This window comes from Molothrus aeneus, chromosome 12 (genome assembly GCF_037042795.1).
Source record: "Molothrus aeneus isolate 106 chromosome 12, BPBGC_Maene_1.0, whole genome shotgun sequence".
In the NCBI taxonomy this organism is placed as follows: domain Eukaryota; kingdom Metazoa; phylum Chordata; class Aves; order Passeriformes; family Icteridae; genus Molothrus; species Molothrus aeneus.
In genome coordinates this window covers 403577-420644 of record NC_089657.1, presented here as the reverse complement: position 1 = coordinate 420644, position 17068 = coordinate 403577, and the positions used below count along the sequence as shown (strand labels likewise).

General features: G+C 51.1%; 1 protein-coding gene across 1 annotated transcript in view; it reads right to left on the bottom strand.

The window, feature by feature from the left end:
* PLXND1 (plexin D1) overlaps positions 1 to 17068 on the bottom strand; it is a 67536-nt gene that overhangs the window by 37312 nt on the left and 13156 nt on the right. Inside the window, exons 2-10 of the mRNA XM_066557872.1 lie at positions 13277 to 13453; positions 10245 to 10376; positions 8450 to 8550; positions 7654 to 7783; positions 6928 to 7102; positions 5368 to 5476; positions 4421 to 4523; positions 2455 to 2562; positions 567 to 656 (exon numbers count right to left, since the gene is read on the bottom strand). Of these exons, the coding sequence (XP_066413969.1) occupies positions 567 to 656; positions 2455 to 2562; positions 4421 to 4523; positions 5368 to 5476; positions 6928 to 7102; positions 7654 to 7783; positions 8450 to 8550; positions 10245 to 10376; positions 13277 to 13453 (1125 nt within the window). The remainder of the gene's footprint in view (positions 1 to 566; positions 657 to 2454; positions 2563 to 4420; positions 4524 to 5367; positions 5477 to 6927; positions 7103 to 7653; positions 7784 to 8449; positions 8551 to 10244; positions 10377 to 13276; positions 13454 to 17068) is intronic.

The following is a 17068-nucleotide window of genomic DNA, read 5'->3' as shown; positions in this document are numbered from 1 at the left end:
CAGGAAAACGAGCAGCCTGGACTGTCTGCACATTCTCAGTGTGGGGCTGTGATACAGGTGATGTGATGGGAAAGTGCTCTTCTCCAGCTTCCACTTGCAATGTTCCTACTGGTGAAAGCCCAAATGTTTGCTGCATTTTGCAGGTGCAGTTTGCCCTCCAACAACCACACACTGCTTTCCAGTGAGCATCACAGCATTTTCTCAGGCCAGTTCCTTGTACAAAATAAAAGCTACAGAAATAGCAATCCTGAAAGGTGGCCAAATTTTTTGCCTGAACTAAACTCTTCCCATTTAGAAAGGTAAACAAGCAGCTCTTTCCCAAGCCCCAGGAAGGGCCAAAGCCACTGCACAGAGCTGGGAGCACAGCAGCAGTGACATGTGTGTGCCCTGCCAGCATCAGCGCATGCAGAGAGCCCAGAGGGGCAAATGCAGGAATGAGAGATGGAGGGAAGAGAGCAAGTGGTGTCCCACTGCCAGCTGGGAGGCTGGGGGTGAGACCCTGCCGCCCTCGGACCTGATCCTCAGCCTGGGGGAAGCCGGGCTGGCAGCCTCAGCCCTGGACTCACCAGCACGTGCACACACTCCACGGCAGAGGAGTTCACCCACCGGGCTTCAAACGTCCCGTCTGTCCCAAAATGGCACTCCAGAGCTGTCTCCTAGGAGAGGGAGACAAGGGCAGAATGGCTGCAACAACCATTTTGTGCAGTTCTCTGTCTGTCAGTCCATTAGCAGGGTCCATGTCCCACTTTGATTCTGTCACTGGCACCTGAACTCTGCCCAAGTCAAACAGGAGATCAGTACCTGACACTAAAGGTGCAGACCAGGAGCTGTGCCTGGCCCACAGCACACTCAGACCAGATGTGCCTGGCTGGGCTCTTGTAACCCCAACAGCTCCTCTGGGCCGAGGTGTGCAGAACTCATGCTGCAGCACAGACTGAGAGCCAACATTGTCCCAGGCCACCTTGTCCAAACCAGCCCAAACCAGTCAGTGATTTGGGCCCAAAGTCACCTTCCTCCTCCTCCTCCCAACAACTACACTGAGCAAATCTGTAATTCCAACAAGGACCCAGTCAAGAACAGGTTGAAAGACAGACTTCTGTGCTGTTTTCCTGATAACACAAGGATGATATCCTGCACCAAATTATTGCCATGCCTGCATCCTGCAGGAAAAAATCCTATCTCCAAGCAGTTGATGCTCCACCACTACTGAGGTCTAACTACCCTTTGAAAACTGGCAGATCTGATAAAAGACATGGAAGGAAGCAGCAGGCTCCTGGCAGGCAGCTGCTGGCTCAGCAGACACACAGGCAGAATCTTGCCCAGTGCATCACCTGTGCCCACGCAGCTCTGGCTCTGCAGGCTGCCCCTAGCCCCGGCCTCGTGCCCCTGCAGTGCCCCTGCTGCAGCAAAGGGGCTGGGGCACACGTCTCTGAGGCTCCCAGCAGCACTTGTGAGTTCCTCCAGAGGGGGAAGGAGAAGAAATCCTCCCCGGCAGCCTGGGACAATGAGCAGAAGGTGATGGAAGGAAGTCAGGCTGCCAGAGCCTCTCCTGCTGCCCCTTTCCTGCTGACTCCATTTCCTGTGGGTTCCATGCACTATTGCTTCCTCCTCAGCCACCTCCAGCATCCAGACAGGAAGAAGGATTTCTCACCCTGTTTTGCTGATTGCAGAGGTCACAGCCTCCTTCCTGGAGGCTGGAGCTGTGCAGGAAAAGGCCACCCCATAGAGGCACGAGGGTCTGCTCTGCCCCTGTGCTGAGGGCAAGGAGGTATGGTGGGAGTGGCGTCTCCCCAGCCTCCAGCAGCACCCTCCAGCACACCAGAACAGCTCCACCAGCACTTCCAAAATTCTCCTCTGCTGAAGAACAAGGAGCCACTTGGCTGCCCAGGATGCTGGAATCATCAGCAGTGGCAAAGGCAAACCTGGCCCCATGAGCCCTGTTGTTCTGAGCCGAAATTACTCAGGGCAGCTTTCTACAAACACCAGGGCTTACTCAAGCACTTTCCCAGTGCTCAGCCTCTTTGCCCCAAATTCCTCTGGTTCTGTCTGGCATGCAGCACATCTCCAAAGGCAACATTTGATGTCCACTCCTGCTTTTTGCTGTTAGAATTAGCATGTCAGAAAATTTCACAAAAAATACTTTTTCACATCAAACAAGCTCTGTAGTGATGTCCTGAAAGACATTTTCACACCAAATGAGCTCTGACAATCTGAAGTTAAACAATGCTTCCATGCTGTACTCAAACACTGTGGCTCAGACAGGGCTCCCTGCCCATCACTCAGAGCTGTGTCCTTGTTCCTCAGCACAGGCACTGGGGCCAGGCTGGATGTGGGGTTGGGAGAGCTGACACTGGCATGCTCTGTGGTGGAGCAAACACCCACAAGGGAACAGGGAGTTTTATTTCCCCCAAACACCTGTCCAAACCTTCCCAATGCCTTTAGGAACTCATTTACCTTAGCAAAAGTTGCATTGGCCAGTGAGATCATGATGTCCTGAGGTACACCCGTGGGCATTGGCTCCAAAGGGGCAGGTACTATTTGAGGACAGTCAATTTTCTTCTGCTAGGTACAAAAATAAGGAAAAAAAGGGATTAGGTGGGTGCGTGCTGAGCATCCTCAGCAACAAGAGAAGAGGAACCATCAAAGTCCTTGATAAGATTCATTTCACTGGGAAATGGGTACTGCCAGGTGCACAGTGACCGTGTACCTGCACCTCAGCTGTCGCTCTGGCCGTGACAGGGCCAGAATAACTCTGAAAGGAGGCACTGCCTCCTCCAATGGCAGATGCACCAGCGTGACCCTCTCCCAGCCGTGCCGCACCCGCTGCCTTGCTCACTCCTGGCAGCACCCGCAGGGTCTGTGCCCCAGGGTGTCCACCCTGCACGGCGGTGCTGCGGGGCACAGGCTGCGTGTGCACGGACAGAGGGGCGAGCAACTGCAGGGCTTCAGTGAGGGGCTGCAGCCGTAGGGCAGCTGCAGTGAAAGGCTTAAATGAAACTGAAAAATTATTTTAAAAGGTCATCTGTCTCCTTACTTTTGTTCTTGTTTTAAATTGATGTCTCAGACACTGGAGCTGACTCAGAATTCCAGTCTATGTGACAAACCCGTCCTGTTCTCTCATGAGACGTAAATCACACTGCGAAACTACAGCAAAAATGAAGCCAGATTGTGCATGGCCCCAGGGTACATCCAGAGTAATGCCTGTGACAGTGGAGCCATTGGGGTAAAAGACAACACAATACTTGGTCCATTATGCAGAATCATTTGCGGCAAGCAAGATTTCCTCTCGCTTGCATTAAAGGTTATCCTGCTGTGGCTCCACTGATGCCAGTGTTGCTGCTGCTCCAAGGAGAGGCTGAGCCTGCCCTCCCCGTCCTGAGATGCCCGTTCAGACACATCCCTGCAGCTGGACACATCCCTGGGACCAGACATGCAGTGAGGGGGAGATTTCTCTCCTGCCCTCCCTAGACCGAGGTAGGGGTCAGAGAACTACCTGGAAGTGCGTGTTTGACTGTGGAAAAAATATTTCACTTCTGTCAGGACACTCATCTAACCAAGCATAGTTGGTGCTGCCTAAACAAGGAGATTAAATAACAGAGATGAACGTGATAAGGGAAGCAAAACAGCAAAGCAAACAACTGGAGAGAAATTTCAGTCCCAAGCCTCTTCCAAGGAAATAAAAAGAGTTAAAATAAAACCAGCACAGCTACAATTTCAAGCAAAACCTCCCCTGGCCTGGTGAGTCCTTGCATGTCACCAGAGCTGGCACAGCTTCCCAGAGAAATACACTTTAGAGGAATGATTAACTTGTCATCTTGCAGCCCCTTCTGCTGTTCACCAACCACCAGAAATAGAGCTTCTGGCTGACTATATCCTTCACATCTGGATCAGAGGAAACGGGCAGAATGTCCAAGATGCTGCGGATGGAGCTGGTAGGATGCAGCTTTCCCTGCAGAGCCATGCTCAGGTGCAGTTGCACCAGCAATGGTTTGTTTACCAAAAGCTCCAACTGCATGATGAAAGCCCCGTGTTTCCAGGGCTACAGAGCACCTCTGCTGCTCACGAGATCAGCAGGAGGCACAGAGAGAAAACAAACATGCCCAAGCAGGTCAGCATCCAGCCCAACTGTACCTCTGGAGCAGGGGATCCAAGGAAGTTAGTCCTTTGCCAATCCAGGACTAAGCCAGGGCAGTCCCCAGGTGAGCCCACAGCCCTGATGTCACCCAGTGTCACTGCTGGAACTGACACCCCAAGTCCCAGGCAGGAGCAGCACACACAGCATGAGCACCCACTGCCCCAGCAGCCAGCGTGTGCCAGACCCCTGCAGGGCTCCCCAGGCTCTGGCACAGGACAGAACCCAGCAGGTGCTGGCCACTGCTGGAGGGGGCTCGGAGCCCGAGCAGCACTGGGCAATGCTCACCTCCATCCGCAGAGCATCCTCACACTGCGAGTGGTTGGAGACACAGCTGTAGGAGGAGGGGCACCAGTGACACTTCCACCTGGCTGAGAGGCAGCTGGTGCACCTGAAATGGCAAAGGCAGGGTGAGGAAAGCAGACTACAGGTTGCTCAGAGGGGCCACACCTCAGCCCTGCAACCCATCTTCACTCTGTTCACCCTTTAATGGTGCCTAGAAAAACCCATGGCAAGTGCTGGATTATCCTCTCCTCTCCCTGGCAGCTGGCAGGGAATGTGGCCAGAGCCCATCACCCCCAGGCATCCCTGGCCGGCCTCAGGCCACAGGAGACTGAGAGCCACCTTCCTCTGCTTAGCAAAAAATGTTTTTCCCCAAAAAAATGCTCTTTCCCTCATCTGTCTCTCTGAGGAGCCTGACTAAGCCTCTCCCTGCTGTTTACACAGACATGGGAGCGCTGGTGGGCCCTGTGGTCAGGCCCTGATGCCACGCTCCTGAGAGGTGGATGGGTTTGGGTGTGTGCCACTAGAGCCCCCTCAAGCTGATGGGGGTATGTGACTTCCAGGGCTGGAAGGAGCCAGGGAGCATGACTCTCCCTTCCCCAGTGCCCACAGATTGCTGGGGAGGCCACCCCTGCTGCTGAAGGGTTAACAGAACAAGCTTTATATAAAAATATCATTTATGTTTAAAAGAAACCCAACATGTCCAGATGGCTTGAGGACCCTCCTCTGGCATCACATCTCCCACAATCCTGCCAAATCCTGCCCAGGCCCCCAGCTGCCTTCTCTCAGGAGCTGAGCTCCCCCATTAACCCCACAGAGCAGAACCCTCATCCAGGGTTTGCGCTGGCACCCTCCCAGCTTCAAACTGCCCCACCAGTGTCACCCCCGTGCCACCCTCGCCCTGCCACCACCTGCCCACGGTGGCTCCCTGCCTGCACACCGGGGACACTTACGCTCTCTTGGGGTAAATGTTCCCAATCCTTTTGCAATCGTAGATGGTGAAATTGGCCCGGATTATGTTTTTGTTGTTCACCCGGAGAGAAGTTTCAACGACCACGTGGTCTGAGAAAATCAAGCCAAAGAATATTGGGTTGCAACAGCCCCTTGCTCACACTCACACTCAGCAGACAAGAGAGACCCTTGGGAAAACAAGGGCTAAATATGATTTGTTTTCTCTAGGGCTTCCTCCGAGCTGCATGTCCGAACTTGGACCAGTCATCCTTTCTCCTTTGACATTCAGCTCTTCCCTCCTAAATCAGCACTTACATTACTCTCACAAAAAAGAACATGGTGACTTTCAGCACAAAATTCCAGCATGTTATGCAAGTGTTAATTACCAGATTTAATTATTGTCTTCACATACAGTTGGTGCTAAACTATAATTTTTAAAATGTGGTAATTAAAACATGTTGGTTATCATGTTTTAAAATCCCACTCACTTTCCCTGTGCCAACAAACCTGCAGAGAGGGGAAATCCCTTTTTTGGCTGCTCAACACACCATACTACCTTCCCTCCCCGCAGAATTGCCTATTTTTTTTTTTTCATTGCAATTTTGCCATATAAGCACCAGAGAGAAGAAACAATGCCTCTTTCAGAATACAAACAATAAATCAGTGCACTGAATTCCAGAAATTCATTTGGACATTGCTGAAACCAACAATACAGAGCAGTTAAAGATCTCCCATTCTTTGGATAGTTTGGGAGGAAAGCAATGCAGCTTTACAAATGGGCCTAGGAAAAGTGGAATTTTCAAAAGGACTAGCTAATTCTCCCCTTACTGAAGTCAGCCATCTTCAATGGCACATTAACTCCAGGCTTGAAGGATGAGAACTTTACAAGCACTCAAGTCTGGAATAAAGCATCAAACCTCTCCAAAGGCACTGAGAGGGGCCACTGCATCACTAAGTGGCCAGTTCAGATCTGGTCAGCTCAGCCAGCAGCTCAGCTGGCTTCAGCCTCATCCGCAGGCACTCATCTCCTCTGGAGGCTGCTCCATGGAGCCTCGACAGGCATCCCCTTTGGCAAGCAGGGGACACTGGACACCTCTGGATGGCTTTTGATTGCAAAATGGGACTAAGGAGTTACTGAGCTCCTTTAGGTACCCACTCGCTCTTCCTCCAGAGCTCTCCTGAAAGGCAGCGGGTGTTTTGGAGGGAAATTGAACAAAGCAATTGAAAATATCAATATAAAAAACTATTTTATTTGACCAGGGCTAGAACATTTTTGGCTTAGTACATACTAAATCTAAAGCAGAAGCTCAAACCAGATAAACTGGCATTTAAATTCTGATGTTTAAAACAAAAATTGATAGATTTGAAATACTATAAATTCATGTAAACATGGTGGAACTCCTACACTTCAGAGTCATATGCCCTGTAAAACAGACACAGCTTCGGGCTTTTCTTCCCTGTATGTCTTAACTGCACATACAACTGAAAAAATAAATAAAGCCTATTAAAAACTGTGTCCACAAAATGGTTAGAAGGAACACATCTTGTTTGCTTTTGCATACCTTGGTCATCAGGAAATGCTGGATATTTCTCGTGTGGAAGCAAACTGCAATAAATAAATTGGTTTACATAATCCCCAGCGACTCTGGCTACCGTGCGGATGTTGTTTCCATAGTCACATGAAATATTCGTTCCATTCAAGTTCGGGATAGTTCCATTTATTTGTATTATCAGGGCCTACATTAGACAAAAAAGTCAGCTATTATCACAGAAAATTATATTTAGAAATGGTCAACATTTTAGAAGCTTTTCAGAGGTAGGCAACTCCAAAACAAGCCCACAGACAGGCTCTGTCTTGAAACAAATAATATTTTGATAAAAAACCTTTAAAATATAATTAAAATACTTTTAAATAGCAACAGTACAAAACCAGGAAATGAGTTGACTCAGCTGTCTGCAGCTGATTGTGTTTGAAATTTTGCGACCCTCCCCTGTGTGTTTGGTGCAGCAGCTCTGGGTGGTTTTTGCCTGTAGGCCCAGCTCTGGGTGCTGTTTTCCTACAGACTTGGCATCCAGCTGGCTCAGGCTCCGGGGTGCAGCAGGTCACCCCGAGAGCCTTGGCCTGATGCAGCAGCATGCAGCAGAGCTCAGCATCCCCCTGACCACATCCAGGCCACGAGGAGCCGTGCTGCTCCACAGGAGGAGCAGGGGTGGTCACCCACCCTGGGAGCAGGCTGTGGCTCTATGGATCCTGCAGGGGATTGGTTTGGAAGTGGCAGCAAACGCACCGGGTTCTCTTTGTCAATATTGATCTCAGGCTCCAGGATGGTCATGGAAGGGCACTGCTGCACTCCTTCACTCACACTCGCCCAGAAGTTGGCCCCTGTGAAGTTGGTGCACTCATGCTGCAGAGAACACCTGCAACGAACAGAGGAACAGCTCGTGGTTGATGAGTTTTAAAACACGTGATAAAAATGTTGAATTCCTTGTGAGGGAAGAGAAAATCTTGTGTCTGTATGTTTCTCCTTTATCCATGCAGCTAAGCCTTAACATTTGCTGCTATGGTTTAAGTGTCTGCTTGCCATGATAACAACATGTACTCCCACAGCACCAGTGGAGCAGCAGGACTGAGGAAGGCAGGAAAAGCCCAGGCTGAACCCAAACTCAGGAGGAGAGAATGACATTTTGTCTGACATCTTCAGTTTGCAAATATGGAATCTAATTTTGAATATTCCCTTTTGCATGTGATTATCTTCTACTAATAGATGAGATCTGCAGGGGCAAATGGACTTTCACAGGGGGTGGGTTCTCCCAGTCCCATGGTTTGACACCTGCAAGAGATTCTTTGCACTGGCAGATGCCTGTGGCATGACAATGCAGCTATGGTGAAACCTTGGCTCTGAAGAGCATCCCAACCCTTTGGGCCAGATGCAACACTTTCTAACAGCAGGTATTTTGTAAGGAATGGACAAGGACTGCTGGTCGTGTGACCGTGGGGAAAGGCAGAGGGCACCACAAACTCTTGCCCGGGCCGAGGGCCAAGGCCACGCTGAGCACACCTGGACAGGGCGGGGCTGGTCCTACCTGGTCTCCATGGTGCACCACCCGCAGTAGGCGTCGGCGGCGGCCAGGCACTCCGCGCACGTCGAGTACTGGCTGCAGGCAGCCACCTTCACCCGAGTCATCTGCACAACAACAGCACAGCTGCTCCCAGACGTGGCACAGCCCCACGGAACCCCCGCCCGGCCGGACGCAGCTGGACACAGGACACCAGCGCCTCGGGCCGAGGCACCCTTCCCCTGGAGCAAGCTCACCCCGCACACCAGGAGCAATCCCTGGCGTGGCTTGGAAGCTGGAGTTGTGCCATGGCCACCTGGCATGGGGACGAGCCCAGGAAGCCACTTGCTGCCCACTGGGGGCCCCCAGAGCCTGTCCAAGCCAGGCCATGAGCCCCAAGACAGGAATGATGCCCTAGGGCTTGGGAAACCACAGGGTTTGCAGCCAGCTGAGCTGAGCTGGGCTAGGCTGGGCTGAGCTGCTCCTTTTCAGCTGGTGCCATGGCAGGAGCCATGTGAGACCAGGTTACAGAATGTGACACTGCACCTTTCAGAGGTGTCAGATGGACATAGCTTTACAGCTTCACCGTCTCTTGTGAAAAGCTCTCACCCAGACCTGCAGAAAGCTCCTCTCCAGACACAGCCCAGCACTCTCTGGCTGTTTACACAAAGATCAGAAACCAGCACCACTCTAGAAACCTTGATTTGTGAAAAAAATTAAAGTACCTCTGGGGACTCACTTGGCAGCAGCAGTTGGAAGGGAAAGCATGTGTTAGTTTCTGCTCTCACCTCCTTTGATCTCTACACATTTGGGAAGGAAACCTGACTGGTTTGGAACAGTGGGGACTGAAAATGTGAGGTGCCAAGGGCTCCCACCAGGCAAGCACAGTCCAAGCTGCAGGCTCCTTGGCCAGAGCCCCACTTCACTCACAGCACCTCACTGTTCCCCAGCCCTGCAGGGCTCAGCAACCCCACCCCAACCCTGTCAAGCTCCTGGGGAGCTTCCCAGGATGCTCTCTCCACCAAAGAGAAACTAACTCATCAGATTTATTGGAAAAGGAGCAGTCAGAGGAGGCACCACGAGCACCACACCAGTTGTTTGATCAGCCTGAGTGGAGGGCACAGCCCAGCCAGGGGCTGAGATGAGCCAGTCAGAGCCATCAGCTGAAGAGGCTTCCTGGGAGGGGTCTGTGAAACGATAATGACCAATCTGCAGGGAATTAGAGCTCGGAAAATACAAATGCAACATGTAACATTTGGGGTGGTGCATCTGTTTTGACAGATTAAAATGTAATTCAGGACAAACCCTCAGTGCCTGGAGCACTCAGCTCTCATCTTCCTACTCTGTTAACTTGATGGAGATGGGACCGCCTGTCTGTACCTGCTGCAGCTCTCCGGGTCTCTGCAGAGCCCTCCTGCCAAGCACTGAGCAGAAACCTCCCAGGGACCACTTCTGACACGCAGACTTTTGTCCCTAGGATCTCCTGAAAGCCTCCCTAAAGACCACGTACTGTCATTTTGGGGTTTCTGTACAGGAACAACCTTTGCTTATTTCTGCGCTTATTTCTGCACTCCTGTAAGTGCAATCTGTTTCAGTATCTTTCACTCTTCTTTTTACCTGACCACCACAAAGACCCGATAAGCTGGGCTGCATGGTGTTATTACCCAGCACAGGAGAATAGATAGGCACCTCTCCAGAAAGCCCAGTGACAGCCAAAGCTCTGAACATCTTGGCTCTCACCCTCTTTCTGCTCCCAGCTCTGAGCTAAATCAAATGCATGCTGTGCTCCAATAACTGGTTTGTTGAGGACTGAAGATCTCACCTGGTAAGAGGTCATCAGGTAGAGGTAAGTGGAATCAGAAGGGTCAAATTGCATGATGGGGTGGACAGGCTCTCCGTAAGCCACTGAAATGGATCTCCTGCTAATAACCTTCATCGTGCTGTCCAGGTTTATCTGTAGAGAGAAGAGGCCACTCACTGAGACCATTTTCAAACACTAAGGGCAGAAGATTATTTCTCCTTGGTTATAAATAAAAACCAGAGTGGTATTCAGTGGTGCCCCAAGCTGTCAAGCACCGTGAATCTCTGCACATTTTGCAGGCTGCACACACAGAGCTTTCCTGGAAAGTCATGGAAAGTCAGCTCTGTGTCTCTGGGCAGGCATGGCACGGCCCAGAAAGCCCCAGCCCTGCTCAGGGGTGCAGGACCCTCACTGTCCCTGGTCCCTCTGGAAGGTGACTGATTGGAGGCTCTACCCCTGCACAGCTTCATCCAACAGGCACAGCAGCGTTTGTGTTACCCTGACCCAAGTGGCACCAGCCTTCAGGCCTCATCACATACACACTCACATTCTGTACAGGGAACATTGAGTTCCCAAAACTTAATGAAAAACAGCGAAAATCAGCAACAGGGCTGTACAGCATGGCATCTCCTGCTCCCCTGCATATTTGAAAAATAAGTGTTGTCACTGCCAGCCAGAAGAAGCTTCTATCCCTGCTGACTCCAGAAGACCACGGCAGCTGCCACGAGAGCGCCAAGTCCTACCTTGCCTCATGAATCACCAGCCGAAGTGCTGGCAGTGATGGAGGAGGCTGCACAGCATCAGCCTGCCTTTCAGTTCTCTGAATGTCTTGGCATTTGACTTGAAAATTCAGTAAATTAAATGTGGCATTGCTGAGAGGAAATAACAATGGGGCTACACAATTTCTCGTGACAGTCACTTTTCAGCTTAAAACAGAAAGGGAGTGAAGAAAATTCTGGCCTTCTTACTAGCAAGGGAAGGCAATATTGTAATGACCAAGTGTGCCTCTGTTGTCTAAATGTGGATTAATTAATTAACATAGGTTAATTAATTCTTACACTAGAGCAGCACTGACACACCCCAGTATGACAGCACAGGCTCAGGCTTCTCTCTGCTAAGAAACATAGCACAGAGAGCTATGCAGAAAAAGGGTACTATTGCTTTGTCCATTTTAAAAGCTGGCTAGCCAGAAGCTAAATTATTTCCCTGGTATCACCCAAGAAGTCCATGAACTGAGCCCTGACATTCCCCACTGCATCCTCTCTCCCTCGCTGCTGAGATGGGCTCCACGTGGCTGTTTACAGGCACCTGTGTCTGGCTCCCTCTGCCTCCTGGGCATGTTCACCCTACATCCTCTTCACACAGGCAATTTCCCTGGATTCCAGGGGGCTGCAGGCTCTGGGGAGAGCTCCCACAGCAGCACAGAGGGGTAGTGACTGCTGGTCCTGGTGCAGCAGGGGAGCAGCTGGGGTGGCTGGAGCACACAGACTGCCCTGGGTGCTGGTGGGAGCAGAGCACGTCCTGGGTAACACCAGGACTCATCTGCTTGCACACTGCACTTCCACACCTGCACACATCAGGAGAGAGCCCTCCTTCTCACCATTGCCCTTGAGGGCACTGCCCCCTGGCACGGCTGCGCTGCCCAAGCACTGCTGACCCTCTCATGATGGCCAGATTGGTCCTCACCAAATGCCTGTCTGCAGCCAGAACTGCATTAATTCGCCATACATGTCCCTGGTAGCCCTAACTGCTGCTGGCAGGAGCTGGGCAAGCACTATTTCTGCCCCTCTGCTGTCTTTTCTCAGGCCACAAATCTGAATGATTTCCTCACGCAAAGTACCTTGCGTCCCGTGCCAAAAAGCAAGGAGCCCCAAAGGTAGAAGGGCTTCTGGTTATGCAGCTGTGTTGTGGAATTAGATTACAGCTATCTGAGCAAATTATCCCAGCACAGGGTAGCCAGGAGCCTCTCCCTAATGGAGGCACTGCAGATAAGGCTGGTCTCTCGGAGATGATAATGGAGCAGAGCTGTTAATGCCGTGTGAACAGGCTGCTCTGCGTGTGGCATGTGCCCCCCAGCCTGCTGCGCCTGGCCCAACGCCAGCTCCCTCCCACCCTCACAAATTACCTGCCCCTGGGGGCAAAAATCAAAGCAGGGAGCCTCTTTGTGATTGTGATCGTTCCCGCATTTCTGCCGGGAGCACCGAGATGCAAGGGAAAAAACTGGGTACGTTTTCTTCTATCCAAGTATTTTGATCCAGTATTCCACATTATGCATCAGTCTCCCCAGGCAGAGATAAAGCAGGTATCAGCTGTCTCTGCTCCAGGCCTTTTCCCCCTCTTCTCTATGGACTTTTGATACTGGCAGTTTACCAGACTGCTGTGGCTGCCTGGAATCAAAACTTTCTCTGGCAAACTTCAAGCACTAAGGTTACTGAGAGCTTGGCCTTGTGTCCTGGCTGCAGAGCTGGGGCATTGCATCACCCTGCATCACCTCTTACATGTTATTTAGAACAGACTCCACCATGGGTTCACACCTGCTTTGGATTCAGCTGTGAAGAAGAATCTCTTTGTGATTCCCCTGTCTACATGGAGTCTTCAAAAGCCAGCACCTCAGAGGGAGAATTTATTAGAAGAGCTTTCAATAATTTTAATAATTTCAAGAATTAAATAATAACAAAACATTGTAATTAAAATTATATTATGTTGCATATATAATCGTATTGTTTTAAAATTATATTAATATAATTAATAAAATAGTTTAATAAAATTAATTTATAATTCAATGCTGCACAATAGCATTTTCAGCTTAGGGTTTATCAAAAACATCCCGCTCACATGGCAGCCCTGAGCAGTGATTATCAGCCACCAGTCATCAGGCAGCGTGTATCACTGTCCAGGCTATGGCAATACCCAATGACTTCTTCATTGCCTGAAGGAAGGAGACAACAGATGTCCCCCTCTGGGCAGACCGGGGGTGCTGGAAGGGGGAGCCCCGACACCCACCCTGTCCCCAGCTGTGCTGCCCCACGCTGCTGCTGCCGGGCCCCACTTGCCTTCAGGAGTCCTCCGCTCGCCGTGCCCAGGAACACAACCGTGTAGTTGTTGACACTGGCCACCGCCACGGCGGTCAGGCCGCTGTAGGTGAAGATGGGGGTGGCTGTGACCGGGTTCAGGATGGCCAGCGGGTGCTGGAGGTGTGCGGCTCCACAGTCCAGCTGCTCCGGCTGCAGCTGGGGAGAGACACAGACATCAACAGGCTGCACAAACATCGGCGTGCTCCCTTGCCAGCCCCTCAGCAGCACTGGGACAGACTGCTCAGAGCCCTCTCTGCCTTCCTAGAGCCCTCACTGCTGAGCCACGCCACAGGAAAATGCAGCTGGCCCTGGCTGCTGAGCTGACCCACAAGGGCTGGCACAGGGGGCACGAGGCTGACAGCAGGGCTCCCACATCCATTCACTGCCAGGGGCCAAGGCAAAGGCAGTGGTTAAGGACTTGACCTGTGTCTATGAACCTGTCATTGACCTGTGTCTATGAACAGGCATTTGACTTGTTTGGCCGAAAGCAAGACAACAGACTTGACTCTCCTGTGCTAAATTAATTAGTGCATTTGCTGCATGACAGCAGCATTTGCAAGTGGAACTGCAAATATTCCTACTACCCTGCCAAGATGCACCCAAGATTTATGACCCCTCACTCCAAATCCTCTGAGATTCTCATGTAATTTCTGCTCAGACAACTTGGATGGATTCAACAGTGCCTGAACATCACAACAGCCTCACTGCCAACGAATTCACCTGCAGTCACTCCTGCAGCAGCTTTTCTGAGCTGCAGCAGGTGCAGCTGGAGCCCTTCAAATGATGAGCATGTTTCAAGGGCCATTACCACATCATCCACAGTGTGACCCCAGGTTTAGCCCAGAGGATGCTGTGACCCCACTGTCACACTCCTTGGCAGGGCTGGCATTCCAGCAGCAGCAGGTACCCACAGGTACCCACCATCCAAGCCCCAGTTGTGGGAAGTGCCTGTACAAAATTCCAGCAAGAAATGCCTGCAAGGTCGCAGCCCACACCCCAAGGACAAAGCACATTTGTGCCTTTCTGAATCCAGTCATAAGGCAGATAGCACTGCCACAGAAGCTGACAGAATTCTGAATTTAAGCAGAATAAACACAGGGATTTGAGGCTGTATCTGTCAGAGAATGGGAATGCAGTTTCCACCAGGCAGAAGGTGACCACCAGCCTGTTCAGCACAGTCCTTCCTCCCTGGACTACACCAGGGCCTGGATACTAATTCCCTAGTCATCATCACTATTTCATTAATAGAACCAGGCTAAAGCTTCGGCTCCTCCTCTCTCCAGACACTTCAGAAGATTAAGCAAATATTTAGGCTTTGCAACAGGAGGGTGAGGCTAGGCAAGGTCTCTCTGCAGGGTCATCCCACTTTGGTGTGCAACTCTTGCCTCGTGCCCACCTGCCCCCAAGCCACCACCGTGTCTTGGGTTGGTGCCACACCACAGCAACACGTTGCTGAGGAGAAGTGGGGAAGAAACATGCTAAAACCCAAAGGGAATGCAAGGTGATGGGGCTTTGCATGCATAAGCAAGGGATGGTGCCCCTGCACCAGCAAAAGAAACAAAGCCCCAGACAGACACCCACAGGGGGTCAGTGACCTCCCTGTCACGGCCACAACTGGTCCAGGGAGCAGTGAGCATGGGGACTGCAGGCCATGGCACTGCCCACTCCTCCTCCTTGCATGCAGAGGACAGCAGCAGACCTCGCCAGGAGCTGTGGGTGCCAGCCAGCCCTTGGTGTGTTGCAGCAGCTGGTCAGCAAACACTTGGGCTACCCAGCAGAGCAGTCACACCCCACAGCAGCCTCTGCACAAGAGCACGCACCCCTGACCACAGGGATCCTGCTGCTGCAGACACAGCCAGCGCTCATATCCCTGCTGCTGGGCCAGCACAGCCACAGTGCCACCAGAGACAGGCTGGGTCTTCTCCAAAAACCACCCTGGCCTTGGTCCCCTGTGCCCCCCCGAGCCCGTGGCCACCGCTGGCTGCGCCAGGCACGGAGTGACAAAAGCCTGATGTGAAAAACTTCCTCTGCTCAGACGAGTGCCAAATGGGGCAGCACATTCAAAGCTGTACCTCTGCTCTTAGGGGACCAAGACTAAAGGATCAAGTTTGTGGATGCAATGCTAAATGCATTCTGCAGTTTTACTGCATCTCATTCTAGTAAAAAGTAAAATCACAGCCCAAATTCTTAAATGTGTATGTTTTCTCTGTAACTGAGCAACACAACTTTTTTGATTCTATACAGAGGACATGGCAAGCCATTCATGTTTCTGATTTAATGATTCCTTCCCTTCACAAACAGCTATTTAGAAACTCACTTGGGGTTATTTACTTGTCTTAGGGATGGTTATCTCTACCTCTTCTTCATTATGCTTTAAGAATATCACCACCTGAAGCTTACAAAGCTCTTTCCTGCAGGGAAACTGAGGCATAAAGGCATCTCCGGCCACCTGGGACCTCAAGGGATGCTCAGCACCTCCTCTCTATGGCAGCTGCACAGGAGCTGGGACCAGCATCACTGCCTGCCAGCCTGAAAGACTTGGCCCTTCCTTCTCCCAGGTGGCCAAAATCACGGGAAGTCCCTTATCTGTAGCGCCTGCCTGCTTATAAATCATGTATTTCAGAGCTCATATCAGTGCAAAGTGTTTTCCATAGTAAACAGGATGTAACTATTCTAACCCAGGCCGAGCTTTATTTTGGCTGCACACATCCTTCCTCTGAAACACCTTTCTTCAAATGACATCAGATCTTCCAACAAACGGATGGGTAGGAGACATATGGTATTTCCCTCTCCCGGGTCCAAAGAAGGGATGACATGCTGTGCTGCTGCTACCCATACCCCACAGCACCAAGAGGACAGCTAACTCCATCATGTTTCCAGTAAACAGGATACAGCCAAGTCACATCCTTCTGCAGGCACCAGGCAGTCACCACAGCTGGGGAGTTGCACTGGATGAACGGAATAGAAGGCCATCCACAAGTGGAAGGGTTAAATCTCACTCTTTCTTAAATCAAGCAGCCCTATCCTGAAGTGGGAAAAGAACAAATGCTAAGTTTTCTTCCAAAACCAATCTCTTTCTATAATCTGCATTTTAAAACTCCCCGTGGGCATTTACTGTATTGCCTCTATTTTTCTTTGACACGCTCTGGGTACTCAGTAACTCACAGAACTGTGGGCTGATTCCAGATCAAAACCTCCTGCCCACAAGACTCTGCCCCTCTGTCGCTGATGAGGAGCTCTTGGGCGAAGCTGGGGACTGCCACAGGCAGCACCAGCTGAGCAGCTCTGCCCTGCCAGGACAGGGGAACACGCTGCTGTGCCCCTGCACACTGCAATTTGTGCTGTTGCTGCAAAGCTTCACAAGTGATGCAAATGAATTCAAATCAAGGGGCCACAGCTAAGAGGATGGTTACTCAGATTAACCCCTGAGAGCAATTGCAGAAACAAAATGGGACAGAGATAAAAGATTTCCAGCCACATCAGAGCTCCAGAGTTCAGCTGTCTTCACAGAGTGAGTTCAGTTCTTTATCCCAGGCCTATAAGGAGCATAAAAAGCGATTTCCCAGAATTTCCATTACAGCTCCCCAGCCCTGGGCATGCAGGATGTCCCTTCGGGAAGGAAGTCTGTTGGAAACAGAAGGAGGAAGAGGAGTGGTGAGGCAGCTCTCAGGAAAACCATGAAATGCGCTGATTTCTGCATCCTGTGTTTGTGACCTTAAAAATAGTTCCCAAGCAAAGCTGGAGCTAATTTGTGACTCAGAAGCTGCGGCG